Genomic DNA, 24546 nt, shown 5'->3' on the forward strand with positions numbered 1-24546 from the left:
TTTTAACGGAAGTTGCTGACTAAGGGTTGTTAAGAACCAAATAAAGGATTTGATGGTCGAATTGAAATTTTCTGAAAGTTGGGGGACAAAAGTGAAACATGGATCCAGGGGTTTGTGTATAATTCAGCCTATTTTGAAGGTCACAGTACAAATTATTTACAGTTACAGTTACAGCAACAATGTCGGTGCTTCAACTTCCCGATTCGGGTGTCGCCTCAACAACTGTTTGAAAAATCATCATCTGATAGAATTTGTCTGTTTTCGAAATTTCAGCAGTTCTTTTCCGGAAGATTCCTGAAAATGGCACGTTTTTCTGATTACCCTTTTGCAATTGCAACACGTACACACGCCTCATTAATAAAATTAAATGCAATTTCTATTTCTTTAGAAAAAATAATATTTTCGCCAGAAATTACAATTTGGAACTTACTGTGGCCTCTCATTACAAATTCGTAAATTGTAATGGAAAATTTATGCTTTAAATTGTGCTGTCGGTTTATAGCTATTAGCCACGCCCTAAAGAAAGAAGGAAAAAAAAGAAGAAAGGCATCCATAGTAATGGAAAATTTATGCTTTTCCTAAAGAATTCATCACAATAACTACGCAGATTGTTACATGTTATCACATTCGTAGCAAATATTCTTCAAAGTTCTCTTCATTTATTTTATGTGTAAAGTATTTTTTTCAATTTGATAATATTTTAGAATTAGTGTACTAACTGACAATATCAAATAACTAAACGGTGAATAGCATATACTATTTTCCTTGGGGTCGGAGGTTCATACTGCACCCTTCCACCCTCTTAATTTGTTGTACTAATAGAAGAAGAATAAGAATTGGAGTATTAAATTGTATGGGAAAATGGAAAATGAAAAAGAAAATCTAATTCCTGGTACTCTTCACTACTTTTCTGGGCCTGGAGCAACATGTATTTTCAATAGAGTTTTTGATTTCATCAGCCATTTCCTGATCAAAGCAAACAAAACTACAGAAACTGAGAGTAAGTAACCAAACATCAAACCACAAATTTGGAGCCTTGTGAATTTTCATCTTCTGTTGCCGCATGTCCTGCTCCTGCATGGGCCATTAAGATTGGATCAGTGGATAAATCTGTAAAACCCAGCTTATATCGGGAATGCCAGAATCACCTTTTCCATTCTCTAAAATCACTTTCTATATTATTGCATTGCTATTTTGGATGGAAGCAGTTTTGACGAAATTTTGGACTCGCTAAAATCACTTCTAAACATGCCTTAACATATCCCACTTGCAAAAATCACTCCCAACCATGCCAACAATAATGCTAATGATCACCTTCTCAGATTATCTCTAGGTTTTTCTTTTCAACCTGAAAAAGCAGATCTCTCTTGTACATATCCAACTTGATACATAAAAACACAGATTGTACTTGATTCATGACAGGTTATAATAGGTAATCATTTAATATATTGGTCTGCAAGAATTCAACAAGCGAAAAGGAACTAAAGTTTAATCCTGAGTTATAAGATCAAAACTCTGCATCAACCATGCATTTGAAATTTTTCTTAAAAATTCACTCATGCTGTTTTTATCCTCCAGTCTACGTGGGCTCATGACCCATTTCGTACAAAAAGCACATATATTTGACTGTCATGTTAACACAGACACCAATTCTAGAGCAAGATATATATAACTCCCCACAAATTGTGAAATACACACTAGAGTCATCATCCACAGGGTAATTTTTGTTGTCGCAAGGTTGGAAAATGTAATCCATTTCAATTGGTAATCACAATTCGATTACGATTTCCTTGATACTTAGAAACTTATCTCTCTTGATTGGAAAGGTAAAGGACCAAAACAAGTTAGGTGTTCCAGCTGGTTGGTGTTTTGAGGGGATGAACACGATGGAGGCACTACAAAGATGTCCATTCATGATCTTACAACAAAGTTGGTGCTCTTTATGTAGGAAACAAAAGGAAATACAATGCCATTTCCTAGTTTTTCTTCTCCATGAGCAGAAAGTTATGTGAATATTTTTTCCTCTATATCAACTTTCTCTCGATTTTCGATTCCTTGACTAAGGATAGTTTGATGCAGCTTCCGAGCGGAAGCAACTTCAGAGGAAAGACAAAGATCTTATGGAAGAATGCAATTAGGGACTAGGAGTAGGGGCTATAGCTTGAAAGAAATTAACAGATTTCTAACGATAGGGTTAGATACTGGGAAGAAGTCTATGGTTTGGAAAGTGTTCAATGTTCTTTTTGATGTTCCCCTTCCAACTCTTTTTGTGACTATTCTGCCTTTGTTAATTTAACTTCAATTGGATCGCCTTTTTTAAACTCCCAAAAGGAGAAATTACTTCTTTTTGCTTCTAAACTTTTCAAGTGTCTCCTTCTCATATAAAATCAAACTCAATGACAATATTTCCCTGTAAAACTTTATGCACCATGTACTCTCCTCAAATTCTTCTCCCATAATGACAAACCTTTGCATAAGTTTCAGCATAAATTAAGTCATCAAGTTCAGCATCCAATGGTGGAACATTCATTTCTCAACATACAAATGGCGATGATAACCATTTTCTTTAGATTCACAATCTATTATTTTCTCTGCATCCTGAGTTGTGCCCGCAGTTCTCATAGAATTAGAATTATTGATAACCAAGAGCATGGTAATTAATTTAATTATAGCAACATTCAACTTCAGAATTAGAGCATGAGAACCATGAGGCCAATGCTGATCGACTAAAAGGATCTCCCAGCATGAAGTATTACGAAAACCAAATAATTCCCCTAATACGAGTTGGGAACTTGAAATGCTTACATTGCAATCACGACACTCAAATTCTAACACGAGTCTACATTGATGAAGCTCTATACCATTTCCTTTAAACATTAACCAGCATTTCTAAGAGCAGAAAGTTAAAGGAAAGCGTAAATTACCAGTAGGGGATGATATCGGAACTTCGCCATAGATAGCTTTGATCCTGGCTAGAGGGACCAAAGCGGACTCGGAGGAAGCTTCAGCGAACAACTGTTGCTTCCAATCCCACATGGATTTCTTCAGTGCTTTATTGGAATTGAGGAGGGAATCTTTCTCGGCCTCCAGAGCTTCAATTTCCCTCTGCTGCTTGATCGACCTGGCGCTCAGTGCCCCAAACGAAACGACGAGGCAAACGTTAATTAAGGTTTTGTTATTGGAGGCATTCGTTAAAGTTCGTAGAAATTTGGTCGCCATGTCCATTCTGCAACCGAGCTCGGGGTCTCTGAGGATTTCAGGTCGTCATCGTCTTCTTGAGGGATCTTCGTGGGCTTTGCCTGGTTGGACTTAGAGTGGACTAGGTATTGGGCTAACGGCCCAGTACATACCTATTTTTTAGTACACGGCCCAGTACATACCTTGACCCACATGGTGAAGTGAAATTAGTTAATAAATTCATATATTAATTATAATTATTACTTTTTACCTTCCATACCTATATTTTAGAATATTATATCTAGAATAGCTTGTGTTTTCATTCTCTATCTCCACGTTGAACGTACAGTTTTTTTTCTTTTAATATTGTTGAAGTGGAAGGAACAGTTTTTTTTAATAGTGTTGAAGTTATTTTGTTTGTGGTATTTAACTTGTTTAGCAACTATTTGACGAAAATTTCAATTTTTTTTATATCTATGACTGTTTGAACCAATTTAAGTACATTTTACTAATTTCACGAGACAGCCACCTGACCATACAACTAAGTAATACATAGAAATTAATTCCTAAAGTAAATACTGGTCCAATAATTTCATTTTTTGGAGTACATAGGTATTTATAAAAGGTATTTTCATTTTAGATTAAAAAAGAATGTATTATAATACTGCATCCTTCGTTTGTTAATGAATTTATTACAAATATTAGAAAATAAAACTCCATACTTTTCATGTGTATACTTGTTTTGATGGGCTACACAGAGAACGGCATTTCACCATGAAGCCAATTTTAATATTTAGACTCCACGTAATGTATTCATACTTCATAGTATATTCTCAAATATATTAGTAATATAAGCTGTGGGATTTTACATTAAACACCAAGGAAATAGGAATATCCACGACTTAGGATTGATGATATGGACACATTTATTAACATAAGAAGTTGCTTACATGTTTGATTTCTTATCTCCAGAGTACAAAAGATAATTCCAAGATGGGTTCCTCGGGAGAAAGGTGTCCTGAAAGACAAAAAAAAAAAAAAGTTTTTACTTAATTAAAAATGTCATGCTGGACGTGAAGCATAACTGGAAAAATAGGTTCCAAATATAGAATAACATATGAAATAAGAGATGATTACAGAGTTTTACATATCAGCATATGTCCCTCTCGTCTCTCTTACACACAACAAAGAAAAATAATTACAAAAGAAGATACAAGGAAGAAGATAATAAGAAAGCTCTCTGGTTTGTTTGAATCAAAAGTGAAGAACAATGTCAAAATTCTTCAGCAGGAGTATACCATCAAGATCCTAGAATAGGAACAAAGCTCTACATAACCTGAATACTCATAGAAGCCCAGATAAGAGTTCTCATATTTCTTTCAATCCATATTCTCCCATAGGAAGCCGTCAAAGTTAACCCAAAGAACTATTGTCTTGTCCTTGAATGTCTAACCACACAACCATGTAAGTATTTTTCTCAATTTGTGTGTGTCATCCTTGTTTCTCTATCGTTCCAATTTTATTGGATGTCTCTGAAGATACCATGTACATCCTTTACTCATTAACATACTTACAGATTTAAAGGGACCATCCAGCCACCTCATGTTCATAAGATAGAAGACTTTGTACCTGAAAAACTCACGAACTGGATTTTCTTTGGGAAGTGATGCAGGAAGGTGGGGTTTCTCATCTAGTAAAGTATGAGGAGGGGGGTCTTGGAATAGAGAATCTTACTAGTAAGAACTTTGCCCTTTTGTCTAATTGGTTATGGCTTTTTCCAGAAGAACAGATTTTTTGCAGCACACAAAATAGCAAGTATGGTCGACATTTCAGTGGACTGAGACTCTAAAAATTCTTGGTCGTTTACCCTAGTTCTTGTGTTTTATTTTCCCTGGAGTCGGGGATGGTAGTTGGGTTTGGTATTGGGAAGACCACGGGCTTGAATACAGTCCACTCTGCTCTTCTTCTCCTTGTCTTCAGAATTTGTCTAATTATATAAAAGCTCCAAAAATGCTCCTATTGCTAATTGATTGGTTTCTTATAAGGAATATCTTTCTTTTTGATCTTCATTTCAGAAGCGCTGTGAATGATAGGAGAAAGGTGATTTTCACTCCTCTCTTGTTGTGTTTATTAGAGTTGAGGATCATCAAGTTTGGATGATGGATTCCTCGAGTGTCTTCTCTAGCATATCTTTTCTATACCCACTTGATTTGCACTTCCACTTTCCATCCATTCTCCACAAAAACTTTTCTCATTTTACCTTTCCTCTCCTTCACCTGTCATTTCTTCACTTGGGGCATATAGCATGAATGCAGTCTCCCATAATGCGTGCTATACATTTAGGTAAATTATTGAAGTAAAACTAATACAGAAGGCTAGCAGACAAAGGAAAATGGGTTGAATTTTATAATTCTTTAGCTGTTCATGACTTCTATTTTAGGTGCTACACAACGAATTGACTTTAAATTTTACATTCTCTAATTGTATCTCATTTTTTGCTAGGACTGTGGGGGTGGTGGGGAGGGGGTGGACTTCCAACTGCTACTGGGATTTACTTTCTTGATTGCAGTTTTTTAAGAACTATTTTATAAAGATGTGGATTGTGATCGAGTGTGGAAGCTACCGTATAGGAAGGAAGAAGAAAATTCAGTTATTAAATTTAATTCCCAAACAGCTGCTACAAATGTAGGAAGAACTATTCTGGAAAAAGAATCCAACCTGATGATGTTCTTTCGTAGCATAAATAATCGCAAAAATAAACGGTGGTACTAAATTTCAAGATGCGTTAGTAACAAGCCCTACACAAACGTAATAATGAATTAAAACTACGAACAACAAACCCTAGAAATTGTAGAAAAGAGAACTCACAGAAATGTAAGAACAGGAGGGGATGATGGACAACGAATGCGCGTTAGCGTGATTGAAGGCGGCGACGCAGAGATGAGAAGCCAATCCTAATCCTCTTTTGGAGGAAGGAACGAAGGTGTGAATCATATCAATGACTTTACCTTCGTTTTTTATTACGTACTGAAGGTAGGCCTTCTTGTCCTCCGTTTCAAACCTCCGTTGGCCTTCATTCCAGACTATCTTTGGGGCCTCGGTTCCATCTCCTGCTTCTGGTCTAGGGTTTTTGCTTGCCATGTCTTCTTCCGACACGGCGGCGCTGTTGATGAGTGGCGGGAGCGGGCACAGAACGACGGAGGGAGATTTGGGTATGGAGTATATAACGACCATTTTTCATTTTTGGTTTTAAAAATATTATTTATTTTTTCCGGATACTTTTTAGCTTTGACATTAATAATTGAAATATATCTCCATGGTGAGTCCCCACCCCCGTATAAGATATATTTGGTTCGTACATACTCTCAAAATATTTATTTATTAGTTTCTTTTTAATTTCTCAAAAAAAAAATTATTTATTTTTGTTCCAGTACTTTTAAATAAATAATACTTTGGACATACTTTAAAAGTTTTAACACAAATGTACAGTGTGACATGAGAGCGCCCCTCTATCTTCGAGCAACTTCATCTAAGTTTTCTCAGCTCTTTTCTTACCATTTCTCTTCTCAATCCTCTGCCTTCCAATGGCTGTGGACAATTTGAAACCTCTAGAGAAACATAAGATTAATTTTAAAACCATACATCCATTTTGAAACCTCAACAACCAAATAGATACGAAAAATCAAACCTCGTCGATCTAAAACATATTATCTTTCACGCATCAATTATCTTTCCCATTGATATCAAAAGTGATGATAAAGTTTCTCATTACTTAAAAACAAAGTCACTCGTCGAAGGTAGTTAATAAATGGCCTGTAGAACCTCAAGGCATCATATCTATACAAGTAGAACAAAGTAGAGCCTGTAATTTGACAGTATTTATTTAGAAATAGGTCATTTTCAATGGAATGTGCATGGAGAGCTTTTGTCCACAACTCTAGTAACTGACTAGAATTAGAAAGAATATCACACAAAGGGCAACAGCAACAGGAGGCGAGCATGGAGGTTTGTCATAAAACCTGCTCATTACCATCACTCAATAAAATACAATACGGGTTCAGTTTGACAATGACAGAAGTAACATAGAAACAAAATCTCCTTGAAACATTTTGAATGATAAATTCAAAGACAGAGGATCAACTTGGCATCCTTTAATCTGCACGAGATTGGCCTGCCCGAGATGAGAGGATGATACCAACAATAAGACCGTAGAGGGCAAGTGCCTCAGCAAAGATGAGGATGAGAATCATTCCAACAAAGAGCTTAGGTTGTTGTGCATTGGCCCTGAGAGGATCAAATAAAGAAGAGCAGATAAAACATGTGAAAGAGTTGCAATATCATTTGACTAGCTACATAGTGAATTAGAAAGGGAAAATAAAATGATCTGTAAATCATGCAGCATGCCGTTATCATTATCTAATACTAAAAGACAAAGTGCAGATGCATTAAAGTAATAAAGAAAACCACTAGACGAGGTTGAACTAAAAGGTAAGAAAATATTTTGCAGTTCGAATTTCAAACTGATGAATATGCCAGCATCAACGCCAATAAACAAAGTAAAGATAACTCCATGAGTCGTAATCTCTAACTCTCCAAAAATGGAAAAGAAGCTTGTTGATCTTGTGATCGAGTAGATGTTAAAGCAACCCCACAATTAGACCACTCATGAGATGATTAATCGCAAGTACAGTAGAGATTTAACATTGAAAGTTCATGATAATATTCCAAATTCTAACATTTTGCCAATATTCCAATCCATACTAAAGCACAACACATTTGGACACTAGAGGCCATTATCATCTACTTTAATAACACTAACTTTATAGTGTTGTAGAATTATCGAATTACAAGATCTGAAATTTAGCTATTCAAGGTAACTATACTATCATGTCCCATATAACACAAAAAGAAACATCCAAACCTTACAGCAAAAGGGATAGAGAATAAACATTACCGAACACCAGCATCACCGACGATCCCAATTGCCATACCTGCGGACAGACCAGCAAGTCCACAAGCAAGTCCAGAAGACAGATGTGCATACCCATCAAACAAATAGTAAGACTTTGCTTTTGGGTTAATTCCGGTACTAATAATAACAGCGATGATCAACCCATAAATACCCAACACTCCAGCCATAACTACAGGAACTATAGATTTCATGACAAGCTCTGGCCGCATAACTCCCATGGAGGCCACTCCGACTCCACTCTTTGCAGTCCCATATGCAGCACCCATGCCTGTAAGAGAAAAAATTATCAGCACCAGTTTCATTATGATATACTACCAGTTCAACTGGATAATTTTGTGCTCCAGTATCTAAAGGATAGGTCAACATGCTATAATACGTTACTTTAACAGAACCAAAAATCCCTGTGGACACTTCTAAACAACCCATCCTCTCGAGCTAGTTCCCTCTCAAATCAAAAATAAAAATGTTGTCAGGATCGAGTTTTAACATCAGAGTTACTTTTCCACAGGATTGAAAACATCTCTGAAGGTAGAAGCGAAATATATCTAATCCAATAAAAGAAGGGGAAACGGAAATGAAAAATGAGAACAAAACAGCATAGGATCCACTCCGATCGTTCGCAAATTACCCCAATTTCTAAAAAGTAGAATAGAAAATAAGATCGATCCCGATTAACCCCAAACAAAAAAAGATCTCCGAAATGGCCAATAACAAAAGATTCATTCCCAAAAACTGAGCCCTAGAGTTCGTTATCTCGATTGTAATCCCTTCTTAAATTTAAATCAGACTCAATCAGCGACCAAATCAGATTCAATCTGATGGATCCGCGGCGCAACTAAAAGAGGAAACAGAAAAAGAGAAGCAATGAAGATAGAGATGCGAAGTTTACAGGAAAATACAAGAGCTGCAGCGGCCCCGAGGAAGCCGAAGAAAGGAGCAGTTTCATCGCCACTGAAAGAAGAAACCATTGTTGATTAACTGGGAATACAGATTCCGAATCCGATCGTGGTATGAGCCTCTCCGGTAAGCTTTTTCTAGGTTTTTTATTTGCGAGATGAAGATATACCAATACCGGTGATTCGGGAAACAAAGGCTGGAGAAGGCGAGTCGTGGAGTAAGACTAGGAGTGGTCGATGAACAAACTGAAATTACGTAAATAGCCCTCGCATTCTTCTGTATTTACATGTGGAACGTGTTGCCACGGGATCCTTGGGTTCTGGTTGTGGGATCCATGTTTGTGTTTACTGAATATTGAGGGAGTTTTATGTAATATTCTAAAAGATATCTCTATGTATTTATATGGCTAAATTATAAAAAAAATACCTTCGAGGCTTTGCTCCAAGCTTAAAAGTACCATTTATGGAGTGTGATCATATCAGTATTAATAGTATTAATACATCGGATCCTATCAAAACTTCACAGTTAAGCGTATTTTGGTGAGAATAATACGACTATTTAGAAAATTCTGGTGTTGCACCCTTTTTATCCCTACTTTCATCTCGTCTTGCCTTTCCAAAAATATATATATATATATATATATACCTTCTATACTTTAAAAAATTTCAATATGACCTTTCGTAAAACCTTTTAGATGTACGTTAAGTTAATATTTTAACGAAATATTAACGTAGTAAAATATGCAACCACGTAGTAATAGATGAAAACTTAGAACAATCATTGTTGAAGATCTAATTTGTTGTAGTGCCAACTAATTGTTATAGAAAAATTTTCATTAATTACAACGTTGTTCATATCATGCTACATCAAATTTTCAACCAAAATATTAAATTATGTTGGGCTCAAATGGTATTATTTTAAAAACCCTTTTGAGAGGTAGTATTACAATTTGTTTAAAGGACGAGGTATTGAGGAGACTTTGAGCAAAATTCAACTGTATTTTTTGTAATTTAACCTATTTATATTCATTGATATTTTGGTTTTGTGATAATAGCATGTTTTATTCTAACTAATGAGAACTCACCCACGTGATAAACATTTTTTAAAAATGGCACAAAGGTAAAAAACCATCGTATCAATAATATATTTTATATTAAGAATATCAATAATATACTTCATCGATAAAACGAAATAGTAGTACTAATAATAATAATACAAAATGATATATTGGTGATTTACTTTATATTTCATTCTAAAAGTATAGTATTATCTGACAAAATGCAACAGCAATTCATCTACTTGAATTATAAATAATTGTATTTGTATTTATATTAGTAATATTTTTGTTAGATAATTTTAGTACATTTTATATTTTATCAATACGCAGGATGTCAATCAAAACTCTACTCCATATATTTTTATTCACATAGTTATATTTAATTTACATACTTTCTAACAAAATAATAAAATAACCTACTAACCAGAGGATAGCTAAATGGAGAAGGCATATGTTTACCATCTTTAACGTCAATAAATTGCTCTCTTATTCTGCAGTTATTAAATTAAAAATATTATGAATAATCTCTACCACTTTGAAACCATAAAAAATTACAAAATATGAAATAGGTTCCAGTCCAAATACTGTGGGAAAAAAAAAGTGAAATCGTTATTTATCTTCTTGAAAAATAAAAATTTATAATAAATTTGAGAATCCCGAAAGAAAAGGAGTTTATTGACTTTAGAGATTTATATTTTATTTGTCGATATAAAAAAATCTTGAAAATAAAAGGTCCTACCGGGAGTCGAACCCAGGTCGCTGGATTCAAAGTCCAGAGTGCTAACCACTACACCATAGAACCCGTTTTGGCAAAAAAAATGTAACATTGTTTATTATAATAACAAATATTTTAACGATAAGTCTTTGCGTTAAATTTTTTTGAAGCCTTCAAAAAGAAAAAAACTTTAGAGAAATTTCATTAAATAGCATATTTGATATGTATTCTAAAATATGTTATAAGTTTTAATTTTTTTAGTAAATCATTCTAAAATTTTAAATTGTTTATTACATTTTAAAATATGTATTTGTTTTGTACTACGTATGTAAATCATTCTAAAATTTAGAATTGTTATATCATACACTATTAGAAGATGTTTAATTTAGTTTAGTTTATAGGAATATTTTTTTGTATGTTATTTGGATCTCGAAATTCATAACTAAATCATTAAATATTTAAATACTAAATTATTACAAAATATATTTGAGACAAGGGATTAAAGGGGTTTTTCTTTTTAAAATCTAAATTTTAAATTATTTGCGCCAGTCAACTTATTTTCTCATCCAAATGATATATTATTGCGTAAGATGAAAATTTTCATAAGTTTGGCCGTATACTAGCTTGTTATCAAACAAAATTATTAATATAAATATTTTAGTATTTATCATTTTTTTAATGAATATTAAATTTTATAAATTATTTACTTGCCAAATATCTCAACTAGGTCAAAGTATACGATATACATCAAAAGTTAGAGGTTAAAATTTATAAAAATAAAAAAAATTGTTGACTTAAGTTCATATAATTAATTATAATGGATGTAACCCAATATTTAAGTTCAAAATTATTTAAGCTAAATTAATGTATAATAGACTAATTTCCTTTTAAGATAGCACAATAGATCACTTTACACATAATCTAATCGATTAAATTATTAATCTTTTTTCTTAGTTCATTAATAACATTTTTAAAGTAGAAATTTTTAATTCTCCTCTCACAATTATCATTTTTTTATTCAATAGAATTATATGAATTTTTTGTTCTGTAATAAATTTTCATTATGGTCACATGTTTAGAAATTAATATCTTATATGTTCTTCTAACAACTAAATGTCATGAAATTAGTTACTTGAAATTCACGAATATAATAATAATAATTTTCCAAGTACTTGTAAAAAAATAAATAATATACCTACGGAGTCAAACTGGAGACCGTTAGTCTGTCGGCTAATTTACAGGCTATGTCGGTACCATTTCAATTATTATTATTACTATTTCTTTTTTTTTTTTGGGAAAACATTTCAATTAATGTTATTACTGTATGATGCACGAATCCACCGGCCCACAAATCCATTTTTCTTTCTTTTAAATTTTTCCTTTATCTGGAAAAAAAAAGAAAAAAAAAAATCTGAAACTTGAAACCTAATTCTGTATTTAAAAAAAATCAAGTCATGGATGAACTTCGGATTATTTTATTTTCGTAAGGATTGAATTTAGAATACGTTTAAGTGCCCTCTATTTTTTTGTCTTCGTCGAAAGTATTTTTTGTCTTTGTGAAATAATTTAATTTAGTTTATGAAATTTGAAACGTAATTATTTAATATCTACACAGTTGATCAAAGGGGAAAATTACACGATAACATAATAGTTACCTATGATTATTTAAAAAAAAATCAAATAAGCTTTATGTCTTTATCTAGACAACGAACTTATTTCAAAAATATTTAAAGTTATTTTCCAGACTTAAAAAGAATATAAATCTATCATATTTGAAGACCATTTTCATATGATTAAATAGAACACTTTCAACGTATAGAGACTAAACAAGTTTTCTTAGAAGAAAAATGAAATACAGAATTTCGTAGACCATATTTTTTTAATGAATATTCATATTTATCATTTTTAAATATTTATTCCATTAATAAAATGGAAAAGTAAGTTTTTTATACCACTGGTAATTTTTTATATATAAATTTAACAATTAAGATATTGTCCTCGACAAATTAATTGATCAGATATTCCATATTTAAAGACACTAACATAGCTAACAATTAAAAAAAAAAAATCCTAGCTAACAATTTACTTTTTATGGTGGGCGATTATGATAATAATAAAAACCATAGGAAGTATAATCATAATTTTAACATAAATAATATTTTATCTTAAAAGGCCTAAATTAAAATTTATAACTACTAAAATTCTAAATCTGGTTACAAAAATTGCCTCAACTAATCATTGTGAAGAATACTTAGCACCTCCCTTTATTATTAAAAAAACAGTAATAACAAAAAAAAAAACATAGGCATAATTATAACTTGACTATTCAAAGTATGATTGGCCTTAGATGTGGGGTCAAATCATTAAATAAATTGATAATTTTATCCTTAAAAAAATTGTAAAATTTTTAAGTCAAAAGAAGAGCCTCAATGAAGAGTCGACCCCGTGTCCATGCCACATGGGCCTTCATTAGGTGAAATTACAATTCTAAAAGATAATCGTAAGTGTTTTCCGAGCGAGAATTCTAACTTTCGATTTTTTATCGATAATATATGTCTTTAACCACTAAGTCATGATTAGTGACTTAGTTAGGCTAATCATCAACTTTGTTAACTTTTTGTTTTGAATTTTTTTTTGATAAAATTAACTTCATTTATTTTCGTTTAAAATAAATAGATTCGCCGATAAGAAATCATGTCATAATTAATTTTTTATGGTTCAACAATATCGTAATTAACTCTTTTAGTTAAATAAATATATAACATTTTAATTAATGATATATAGTTTAACTCGTTGAATTATAATTAAAATGCAAATGGTATATATTCTAGTAGTCTTGGATTTAAAAGATATATAATTATTTTTGACAATTAAAAAGTATATAATTTAACAATGTGGAATGTCTCAATCCAATCTTTCCAAAAAAAAAATAAAAAACGTCTCAATCTAATTAACTTGTATTTTTTTTTCCGTTACAATGCCGCGTCAGGTTCAGAGAAATATAAAATAATAAAAAAATGGAAAAAAAAGCCAGAGAGACAAAGAAGAACCATCTTTTTCCTTTTTCCCCCATCGATTTCTTCGATTTCTCTTCTTCCAGCTGCGCTTCCCCATCACCGTTCTTTCTCCAATTCTTCCTCTAACCAGAATTCTTCTCCGATAAACTTCAATTTTTTTTTCCTCCGGAGATCAGTTTCTGCAATCGTTGGGCTCGATCAGATTAAAAGTCGGAACTTGTTCGTCACTGTCCAAATTGAATCGTTGTTTCTAGCAACTACGATTCCGCATTCACGGCCTCGATACCTCCGTCAAGCGTTGCAGCCAGCATTGGAGACGGTGTTGTATCTTGTAGCAGAAGAATGAAGCAGTCGCCGGTCGTCGGAGACGATTACATCGATGGAACTCACTCCCACTCCTTTTCTGCTGCCTCTCTCTACTCTTCTTCTTCTCGCAGAGATGTTTATTACAGGTTTAATCTAATTTCTGCCTTCTATCTCACTTTTGTATTCATTTTTTTTAGTTCCACAAGTATTTGTTTCTGCCATACTGTCTCTGATTTTTTTTTTCCCGTTCTGATGGGAGGGGCTAGTGGAATTGCCTGATTTAAGGGACGGGGTGGGAATTATTTATTGTTTCATACCTTAATTGAGTCGATTTCGAACTGATTAGTATTCCCAAAATCGTGATTGATTTTTTAGTATGTCGACTGCATTTGGTGTAAGGCTTGATAGGGTTGGGTTTGATTGGACGAATTCAGCACATTTAAGGCCCGTAAACTAAAATTATAATATGAGGAACAGGAAATTTGTCAATAGTTGTAATAGAGCAGAGTAGTGCCTGGACTGGTCTGACCTGTTTAAGAAATATTTGTAGTTATTAGCATGATGGAGATGGCTAGTCTTTGATTTTGATGAACTCAATTAACCCAATTGAATTGTGATGGGGGGATTATTTATTAAGCTTGAAACTTCTTCTACCTGTAAACTTCCATTCAAATGAACTCTGTCATGTGCTCATTTTCTGAATATATTGCATTTCTTCCTTTTTCGTATTTGGGATTCTCTCCTCTGCTTTCTCTAGTAGTGATCCTTCAACTTGAAGAAAAAGAGAGGAACCACTGGCCAATGGCTTAACTAATAGGGTCCTTTGGTAGATGTTGGAAAGATGAGAAGGGGCTAATACCTTCTATAATTTTGAACTTAAAATCTACTCTAAATTGGCTCTTTTTAGCAGTGAGGATTTGTTTTCAATTTCATATCTGATCCCAGAGGGATGTCCTAAGAAGATGACCAAAGGAGAAGACTCTCCCTCCTGTAACACCTTGAAAATACCTGAGACCGATCCAGACAACAAATCAATCAGTTATGAACCTGCCCTCATATCGTCACATGTTTTAATAAAGCCTCTTTCTAGCTAAGGTAAAATTGGTAAATCTAATCTTAAACCCTCTGTTGAACATAAGGGTTGAGAAAAAACAGTTGAAATTAAAGACTCTGTTGGACATAAGGATTGAGAAAAAGTGAAAGACAAATTTATGTCAAAAAGTATCAGTGACTGTTTAGTCACTTCAATTACTTTGCAGCCGTTGAGTTCAGGGTACTATATAGCTACCCATGGAATTGGAAACCTTGACATGTGATGGTGGGGGCCGGTGTTTGGTCAGAATTGAAAATGCTTAATTGGAAACCTTGTCCATGTATTCTATGCATTTCTTGTTTGTTTTCTGGTCAACTTGTAATGACAATAGTTTTTTTTTCATACAGCTGTGGTGCTTGTGGATATGAACTGAACTTGAGCTCTTCTAACCGCAATACATCGACCATTGGCTCTAAATATGGTAAATCAATAAAGCGAGGGATCATATCGTTTCTAAACGTCGATGAGAGCAGATTTACACAAGTTGATGAACTTCAGTGTGTGCCTCATTTCTCAAAACACTCTTGGGGTCTGTTTCGACGAAGAACCAAACTACTTTGTCGAAAGTGTGGAAACCATATTGGAAATGCTCACACTAGCCGTGCTTCCTCCATTCCACTTGTTTCAGATGGATCAGATTCATCCCTGCCCCATGAAGTCTCTAGGTGTATGAAATATGAAGTAAAAATTCGTGCTTTACAACCCTCGTCTTCCCACGATTTTGGTCCCCCAGTTATTTAAAGAAACCTAACGGTTTAATGAACGGTCTCCGAGCTAAACGAACTGCTACAGGATTCTCGATATGTATGTTTACTTGTGTATAGAATCGGGTGTGAAATGGAAGTGTAATTGAAAGAGTTCACAGTTATAGTTCCTGCAAGCTGAAGTATGATTAATACGAGTGAATTGTTTCTAAGCTACTGAAGTTTCTGGTTTGTTTTTCGTCATTTTCTTTTTTGTTTGTTTTGCAACAATGCATTTTCAGATCTGGCTCCATCGAAATTACCAATTTAAGTTCTCTATATCAAAGCTCAAACCTTCCACTTTGTTTTCATAAAATCATAGCTCTATTGGGGATGAAATTCAAACTAAACGAGGGAAGGTAAGATTTCACTTTTTTCAATACCAAATTGCCAAAGTAATTACAACAGATTGAATCTGTATAAAACAGACGGAGTTCTTGGTGCAAGTTTTTGGCTCGTTTCGTTTTGGTATATGTTGTCGCAAATAATAAGTCACGTGTGTAATTCTATTAATAATTAATTTCATTAATTATCGAATTGTACTAAATATTATCGAACAAGAATCATATAAATCACATCAAATGTAACTACGAAAACAAAGCAAAACAAAACTGGTACCTTCCTCATTTCTTATTAAGAACTAAATTCCAGTACTCGCGAATAGTTAAAGACAACCTTAAAAGAAAATATTTAAAAGTAAACCAAAATCACAAGACAACCTAGGAAAACGTAATGGATAAGAAATAGAGAGAATTAATCCTGGAAAACCAACCTAACTCCAAGGACAATTTCTCCATATCCAAGTTGTGGGCAGAACATAATCATCAGGCATACAGTTTAGAGAGGTCTTCGGAGAAAGCCTTCCTAATAATGTCTCTTTTAAGCTTGAGAGCTGCAGTAACTAGTCCAGATTCAGGAGTCCATGGGTTCGATAGCAATTTGACTTTCGCAGGGATCTCGAATTTCTCTAATCGCGCCTTCTTTGCTTCCTGTCAACAAGTATAAAAACACGTACAATTACATGATGCCTCCTTTTAGTTTCTTCGAAGAAGACAAAAGAATTTTGTGCTAGAATATTTATCATAAGTTCAGTCCATGAACTGTATTTGTCTAACGTTGTGTCTAATATGCAATTTCAAAAAATGTCCAATCGTTCCATAAACTTTCAACTTTGTGTCTAATGGATCAAGTAAGGACCTATCATACACTTTTTAAAAAGTTCAGGAAGTTGTTAGAAAAAATTGAATGCTTAGAGACCCATCAGACAATTTAAGGGACTTATTAGACGCAATCTTAAAAATCTAGAAACCAATCTTGTAGTTTAACTAGCATGTGTACAAACAAGATTTTCAGAATGTTTCCATTTTTGCTTTCTTTTTTCTTCATGGGGAGGAGCTAGGTGAAGATTAGGTGGCTGGTTGTTTTGGAAAGACAGTAAATGAAGAAACAAAGGGGCTCGTGAAAAGCATGAGGGTAGGGTACTTGGGATGGGATAAGAATCGAATCGAACACAAATCCGAGTCAGAATACAGATACCTTAACAAGTGATGATTGCACTTCCTTCACTACTTCTTCTTTATGACAGAGTTCAGCAAAATCGCTTGTATCGATTCCTTGCTTAGAAGCCCATTCTTCTACTGCATGTTGAGAGGCCACGACAAGTGCCACGCAGAAACTATGGAAAGGATCAGCATGCAGCATTATATTGTCAACATACGGGCTCCCACTGAGTGCGGCTTCAACCTGTAGAGAAACATTACTTAGAAAGCAAATAATTTGATTAGAAAAGATATACAAAAAAGGTAATCTTTGATGTCATACCTTTCCCAAGGAAACGTATTCTCCATGTTGAAGTTTGACTATATCCTTTTTACGGTCAATAATTTCAAGGCAACCATCAGCATGAAATTGCCCGATGTCACCAGTGTAGAACCACCGCATTCCCCTCTCATCCACCTTTGCACAAAGAGACATTGCATAAATTTGCAAATCTCAAGAAAAAATACTCCAGGTATCAACAACACCAGCAACAAGGAGACTTTACCTTGTATGATTCTCTAGTTTTTTCTTCATTTTTGAAGTATCCAAGTGTAACATTTGGACCACCAATTACAATTTCTCCACGAGGCATTGGCAGATCGCTAGTCTGGTATCCACCTTCGGGCCAATCAATCAACTGAGAAAGTAAAACAAATGCCTTGAAGTTGACCACTGGAAAACAAATGCTGCGATGATCATAGTAAAACATCCAATAGAATTGACATTGGATAGAGAAAGGGTAGGTGTAAAGACTGTAGTGGCTCTTCCTTTTACTCACGTTTCTCTAAGTTTCCAATTCAGGTCGTTATACATTCAGCCATTCAGGCCGGGGAACTTTAAATGACATATACATCAGCAAACTATTTTTGCCTCAAGGTACTTTTGGCTTTGTGAAATTTCCGTTGAAAATGAATGTCAGATTTTCAACCTCGGATGTTAGTACTTACTACTATAGATGCACGACATATTTCTATATGTATCCGTCATCCATAAAAAATACCGGCCCTTGGATGCATAATTGGACATATCAATAGGGGATCACAGAACCAGGAGGATGAATAGATACCTTAACAAATGAGCAAGGAAGTGGAGCTCCCACACGACCAACGCTTAAGTCATCAAACTCGGAGAATGTCCCACCAGCACAAGTCTCAGTAAGACCATAACCCTGGCCTATTGGAGCACTGAAAATAGCATACCATGAGATACACGTGCAAGATGGTAACTGAAATATTAACGTGCACACACATGGACTTTTGGTAAAATGGACTGTAAACCTAATCTTAGTAACTATAATTGGTTGTAGGACTGTAACATCTTTGTCAACCACCAACTTATATGTTATATCTGTCAAGTGCAGCATTCATTAGCATTTATTTATTATCAATAATCCTGGATAGTTTTGGATGGGGTTATTTGCCCATTTTGTAATTTCATACTATCAATGAATTTGTTTCTTAACCAAAAAATAAAAATCCTGAACAGTTTTTGCAGAATATATAATTAGACCAATAAAAAAATGTCATTAAAAAATATAGCTAGGCTCAAACCTTGGACAGTTTAAAATCCTATATGCATCTAGACAAGAACATCATTTGGTATCTCTTGTGTAATATGTGTCCAGACTAGTATCAAATAGTTCATATACATCTGAAATTTAGAAATCCTGCAGCAAAGCTTCATTTGTTCTTGGATGGTTGTCTGTAGACGCATAAACTGGCATTACAAGTCTTTGGCATTCAAAATATTCGCCCTTTTCTTGTCATACATACCTGAGACAGATGTTGATGAATCGTTGGGTATCACCAGAAAGAGGTGCCCCTCCAGACAACAGAAAACGAAGGCGACCTCCAAGAATTGCTTGTACCTTTCTAAACACAAGAAAGTTCCATAAAAGCTTTTCCAGACCCCAAGCCCCAAACCAACTACCGTTCATGGCAGATAATCTACGATTATATGCCAAATCAAACAATTTCTTTGCTAATCCACCTGTCCCATTCACCTGAAACCAGAAGACTCTTTATTATTGCAGCCACCCGCTAAATGGATGGTAATACATGGAATGTTCAAATAAATTCAACATGAACAAAAATATGCATGCAAAATTGACAAACCTTTTTAAGAACCCCATCCCGAACACGATCCAAAATTGCTGGGACAGCAGTCATTACTGTTGGCACAAGAGCAGTCGCATCACCGCTTGTCCCTCGTTTAATCTTGTTAGATGTATCAGTAAGTGTTAAAGGAGACCCATAACCAATACCACATCCAACAGCAGCCATTACATTCTACAGGAAAAACAAAGATACCATACAAGAAATAATCATAGAGCAGCAAAAGAGAGATGAAAATTTCGATCTTTGCTAAACAGAATAAGAATTTACACTAAGCTGCCAAAGTTATGAAATCAAAAGTATACACACCTCTGCTGCCAACTCAAGGATATGAGCCATGGGTAAGTATGCGAGATAGGTATCCTTCTTTCCGAGACCAGGAACTATAGTCATGACAGCAGAAACTGTGGCCAAGACATTTGCATGTGTCATCATCACACCCTGTACACACGGCCATTATCAATAAATTATCAGAAGTTCCAGAACATAATGGAAATGTTAAACAAAATACTCGACTACCAAACCAGTGGCTGCAAGCAACACAAAGATGCAGTGGAAAAAAGAATCCAGTACTACAGAACCTCACAGGATTAATAAATTAAGGAGAACAATTGTTTATCTTAACAAAGATAACATTTCAAGATATATTGGGCTCTTATTGGTCTTAAATAATCAACTAGGAGATCTTAAAAATTCAAATATTAGGTATAAGGTGGAGAAGGCATGAGTTAGAACTTAGTTTTCAGAAGGATATTTAAATCTCTAAATCCCCATTTAATACCTTTCTCTGGCTTTCGGCTAAGATCAAGTGTAGTATCTGTTCTTATAGTTATCTCTAAATGCACCTTTAGCCAATGATTTGCTTAGGTTCTACAAAATCACCAGAAGCAAGGACTTTTCTAATTCTGTGTTGGAATGGTAGGTAATGCAGGGTACTCAAATATTTGTTTTAGCAGAAACTGTGGGACCCTGAAGTGGATGAGGATTTGCTGTTGATGGATGAAATTGGTTTGGTTACCTTAAATATTTCTATTTTCTGCTGAGCGTAGCAAATGCATGTGCACAACTGGATACATAGAGAGAGATGCTATGCAAGTGGTATGTACATATGTTTTTTGACAAGAAATATTTCAATACCAAGAAAACATATCTTTGGTAAATGATCGATCATGAAGCGGTCCATCAATAAATTAATTAGAAGGGTAAAAAGAAATGAAACTCGAGTAAAGTATAGGTAAGTGTGCGTGTATGTGCGACAGATGTACATATATGTGCATGTGCATACATTGTACCTACGTACAAACATATATGATTCCCACCTTGGGCAATCCAGTGCTTCCACTTGTATACATTATAACTGCAATGTCAGCTGAAATGGGTAATTCAGCACCCACTTTACTTTCCTGGCCAAGCAATTGAACTTTAGCAAATGAGGTGATTTTCCAGTCGTCATGCTCAGAGTTTATAATGCTCTGAGGAATCTCATCCATACATATCACATTCTTCACTGTATTAAGCTGTCCACCAATACTTAAAAGTTTATGCAACTCTTTCTGGCCACAAATCACAGTAGTGACTTCTGTCTGGAGATGAAAAAGGACTAATGGTCATACATCATGCATCAATAATCAAAATTCAAAACCAACAGTACAAAAACCAAATCTCAACAGTTCAATTTTAGCAGTATATGGTATTTGAATTTCATGAATTCGGATAACCTGCAAGGAGATAACCAACAAAACAAATTGAGCACGAAGGAGATAGGAGACAGAATTTGAGACCAAAAACATGTGTATCTATGAACACTAGGATAGTTTTTTGACCCGGGTTTTAGAAATATTTAAATAGGAACAATGGTTGTGGGTTGAATGTGGAGAACAAAAATATGTAGCTTCACTTATTATTTTTTGTGTAGCACACGTGCATGCTTGCATATGAGAGAGAGAGAGGAAGAGAACCTCATTTAACGAGTGACATAATGCCTCTTCTCCTAAAGATGCATATATGGTTACAACTGTAACATTGCGCCTAAAGCATCCCTGGTACAAGGAAACACGCAGGTCAGACAACATTTCTTGACAATAGAAAAATATGTCTCAGAAATTATTCCAAATATCGATGCAATTTACACAAAACAAGATATGGGGAGGGAGACAAAGACCTGCAAGGCAATAAACCATTCTTCTCTAGTGTCAGCGAAGATAGCTGCACGTTCACCCTTTTTATGCCCAAGTTGCACTAGACCAGAAGCAAAACTGCACACAGCTTCAAATGCTTGACCATATGTTAGCCACTCATAGTCACCCAAATGAACCTTCTCGAAGGATCTTCCATCTTTAGTTACTTCAGTCTCTTTTGAGATCAATTTCCGGGTTCCAAGTAAGCGTCTGTCTTGGTGCTGCTTGCATGAGTACTCAAAGAGCTCTGCAAGAGTAAAGATGCCTTCCCATGCTGATTCCACAGGCGCAGCGTGCTTACTATTCCGAACAGCAAAACCAGGATCCCCGCCAGCATCAACAGGCAAGCCTCTTCTCTTCGCTCTTTTGGTGTTTCGAAAGAAAAGTGTAACTACGATAGGTACAAGAACACCAACGATATATGCACTCATCTCTTGACGACTTCAGGCACCGAATCTAACTACAAGATGAAAAAAAAAAGAAGGAAGCGAGATTCAGAAAGATTGATTACCAAGTATGAGTTAATCACAAACAACTCCCCATCCCCTCAATCAACGAAGGAACCGATATGAAGACTTGATCTGTTTCCTGTGGAAAGCCAATAATGATAATAACAACAACAATGATAAAAATGACTAACCCGAATATAAAATTTCTTATACATAGAAGTCTGGAAGTTTTCCGTTAAAAAGACCAACTTTGGCAATTTTAGGAAGCTACGATGGACATACTTTCCCAGATTGAATCCAAGCACCAGCAGGCAAGTCTCATGGAAGTCCCACAAATGGAGAAAATAACCAGAAACAGAAATTCCCCTCAAACAGAGCATTACTATACACGCAATGAAAATTAAACACAGACAACAAAAGTAAACGCCAGAAATACCCAATTCGAGATTCCGTAACGAGCAATCAGAACGCAAACAAAATTTCCGGAAGTATACCGGTTAGGGATTAATACCTTGAACTTCTTCCCTCGCCGCAGATATAACCAACAGAGTAAGTAGAGGCAAATTCACAGATTCCACATTTCGCAACAAGCAAGATCCAGAAACAAATGCGTGGGCAAAGTATCGTCAAACCACAGTAATATCCGAGTACGGAGGAAGAACGATGCTGCCAAATTTATGGGTGTAGACGGAATCAGGCGGAGCCGTCAATGCGGGCAGAGATTGAACTTTCAGCCTAGGAAAGCGAATCAAGTTCAGTTTTGGGGGAATTTTATATTGTTTTCTCAGAGAGTAGGGAAATGAGTGAATGAATGAATGAACGAACAATGAATGATCGCATTGGGTTTGCACCCTATACCATTACGGATCGGCGTTCGGGTTCGAGCAGCACGATTCTGACAGTGACAAAAAAGGCGTGGGGTGGAGATACGGACTGTGAGGTGCGAAATGCGAATAGAATTCCAGATTTCTGATTTAAATCCTGGCCGTTCACGTCCGATATCTGACTCATTCTAGAGTTTTTTCCTTTTAATTTTTTTTATTTTTTTTATTTTCCCATCTGGAGAGTCTTGTCAATAGCGTAATTGCATAAGTATTTACATGGCGTGATTATCTGCACTTGCACAACTCTATATGTATATATAAAAAGAAAAAATAGATAAATGTTGAATGGGAATATAATATATAGGAGCAGAAATTCAAACTCACGATTTTTTTTTACATAGTACTTTAATCGTTGAATTATGTTTAGATTGTCAGCACCATTCTCTCTCTATATATTATATATAATACAAAATGTTGAATTAGAGTATAATATGTGGGAGCGGATCTGACATGTTGTTGAACTCAAAAAAAAAAAAAACACATAATTTTGTAAAAAATTTTTAAGTAAAAACCTAAAGATAATTTAGTAGTAGTCTATATGGTATTTGAATTGTAAAATGAGTTAGAAATTACTTATTATTAACAACAATTAGATTTTATTGTCTCAAATAATTTTAAGGACAATGTTTATAAAATAGTGTAACTAACATTTTAGGTCATTTTAGTACACAAATTTAGTTATGAATAAATAATCAATGACCAATAATTAATTAATTATGAATAATATTGCTAACCAATCAACATCTTACCGATCATTAAATTTTTTGCAGGAGAGAAAGAAACTTCACTTTTCCATTTTTCAAAAAGTTAAACTCTAAAATTTTGGTTAGAAGAAAAATACTAAAGTATTTTCAAACTAAGCATAATTAAACTTAATTAATTAAGGCATTCATTTCTCATTAAAAAGTCAGAATTTGAATCACCACTCTATATATTGTACTATAAGAAAATGTTGGAGTATTATTCACTAATTATTTCGATTAAGACAAATTCAAAATATTTCGGAGCTTGACTTTTCAAATGAAGACAAATTAGGAAACCTCTCCCTCGTCCTATGGCAGTTCAGAAGATGTCCCTTCACAATTAAAGGACAATTTAAGACAAATAATTTTTATTTTATTTTATTTTTTTACAGAAAGACAAAGGAAAATTAATATATCGAAGTTATGAGATAATTCACAAGAGAAAAGAGGACCATAGGTAATAAATAAATTTTATTACAACCATTTTATTGGGCCACTCACCGCCATAGGTAATAAATATGGATAGACATCGTATTGGGAAAAATCTGACGCCTGTCAATGAGTTGATAAGAGTTGTTTTTTTTTATTATTATTATTATTTAGTTTTAATTCATGATTGGACCCTTATAATATAGAGTAGATTTCCATATACATATAATTTAA

The 24546-nt window shown here is 34.3% G+C and overlaps 5 protein-coding genes, 1 non-coding gene and 1 pseudogene across 9 annotated transcripts; 2 read left to right on the forward strand and 5 right to left on the reverse strand.

Moving 5' to 3' along the window:
* Nucleotides 1–819: 819 nt before the first annotated feature.
* On the reverse strand, nt 820–3225 carry LOC111011272 (uncharacterized). The gene is made up of 2 exons (XM_022284982.2): nt 2925–3225; nt 820–1074 (listed from the first exon to the last, which is right to left on the reverse strand). Exons 1-2 carry the CDS (start codon nt 3223–3225, stop codon nt 1016–1018), a joined length of 360 nt encoding a protein of 119 aa, XP_022140674.1. The 3' UTR covers nt 820–1015.
* A 15-nt stretch (nt 3226–3240) lies between these two features.
* On the reverse strand, nt 3241–6427 carry LOC111011259 (Acyl-CoA N-acyltransferases (NAT) superfamily protein). Of its 2 annotated transcripts, XM_022284962.2 has the most exons (3): nt 6046–6427; nt 4128–4195; nt 3241–3380 (listed from the first exon to the last, which is right to left on the reverse strand). In XM_022284962.2, exons 1-3 carry the CDS (start codon nt 6409–6411, stop codon nt 3332–3334), a joined length of 483 nt encoding a protein of 160 aa, XP_022140654.1. In that variant the 5' UTR covers nt 6412–6427; the 3' UTR covers nt 3241–3331. The 2 variants fall into 2 exon arrangements, with proteins under 2 accessions (XP_022140654.1, XP_022140663.1); XM_022284971.2 differs by lacking the exon at nt 3241–3380 and having other exon boundaries at nt 3986–4195; nt 6046–6423.
* A 606-nt stretch (nt 6428–7033) lies between these two features.
* LOC111011099 (V-type proton ATPase 16 kDa proteolipid subunit) lies at nt 7034–9252 on the reverse strand. Its single transcript, XM_022284728.2, has 3 exons — nt 9039–9252; nt 8132–8417; nt 7034–7461 (listed from the first exon to the last, which is right to left on the reverse strand). Exons 1-3 carry the CDS (start codon nt 9115–9117, stop codon nt 7329–7331), a joined length of 498 nt encoding a protein of 165 aa, XP_022140420.1. The 5' UTR covers nt 9118–9252; the 3' UTR covers nt 7034–7328.
* A 1581-nt stretch (nt 9253–10833) lies between these two features.
* TRNAQ-UUG (transfer RNA glutamine (anticodon UUG)) lies at nt 10834–10905 on the reverse strand. The gene has a single exon. It is a non-coding gene; the product is annotated as a tRNA-Gln (tRNA).
* A 2918-nt stretch (nt 10906–13823) lies between these two features.
* Nucleotides 13824–16154, forward strand: LOC111007277 (uncharacterized protein At4g08330, chloroplastic). The gene is made up of 2 exons (XM_022279623.2): nt 13824–14287; nt 15582–16154. Exons 1-2 carry the CDS (start codon nt 14178–14180, stop codon nt 15973–15975), a joined length of 504 nt encoding a protein of 167 aa, XP_022135315.1. The 5' UTR covers nt 13824–14177; the 3' UTR covers nt 15976–16154.
* A 425-nt stretch (nt 16155–16579) lies between these two features.
* Nucleotides 16580–23336, reverse strand: LACS9 (long chain acyl-CoA synthetase 9). Of its 3 annotated transcripts, XM_022299376.2 has the most exons (13): nt 23115–23250; nt 22768–22991; nt 21792–22267; nt 21589–21669; nt 20950–21213; nt 19940–20071; nt 19631–19804; nt 19289–19518; nt 18583–18700; nt 18022–18153; nt 17799–17933; nt 17514–17720; nt 16580–16966 (listed from the first exon to the last, which is right to left on the reverse strand). In XM_022299376.2, exons 3-13 carry the CDS (start codon nt 22236–22238, stop codon nt 16802–16804), a joined length of 2085 nt encoding a protein of 694 aa, XP_022155068.1. In that variant the 5' UTR covers nt 22239–22267; nt 22768–22991; nt 23115–23250; the 3' UTR covers nt 16580–16801. The 3 variants fall into 3 exon arrangements, with proteins under 3 accessions (XP_022155068.1, XP_022155004.1, XP_087976400.1); XM_022299312.2 differs by having other exon boundaries at nt 22768–23336; XM_088120274.1 differs by having other exon boundaries at nt 19631–19732; nt 22768–23199.
* Nucleotides 20408–20530, forward strand: LOC148208045 (U2 spliceosomal RNA; annotated as a pseudogene).
* Nucleotides 23337–24546: the final 1210 nt, after the last annotated feature.

Source organism: Momordica charantia (genome assembly GCF_013281855.1).
Source record: "Momordica charantia cultivar OHB3-1 chromosome 11 unlocalized genomic scaffold, Mcharantia_2.0 BLBB01000011.1, whole genome shotgun sequence".
Classification (NCBI taxonomy): domain Eukaryota; kingdom Viridiplantae; phylum Streptophyta; class Magnoliopsida; order Cucurbitales; family Cucurbitaceae; genus Momordica; species Momordica charantia.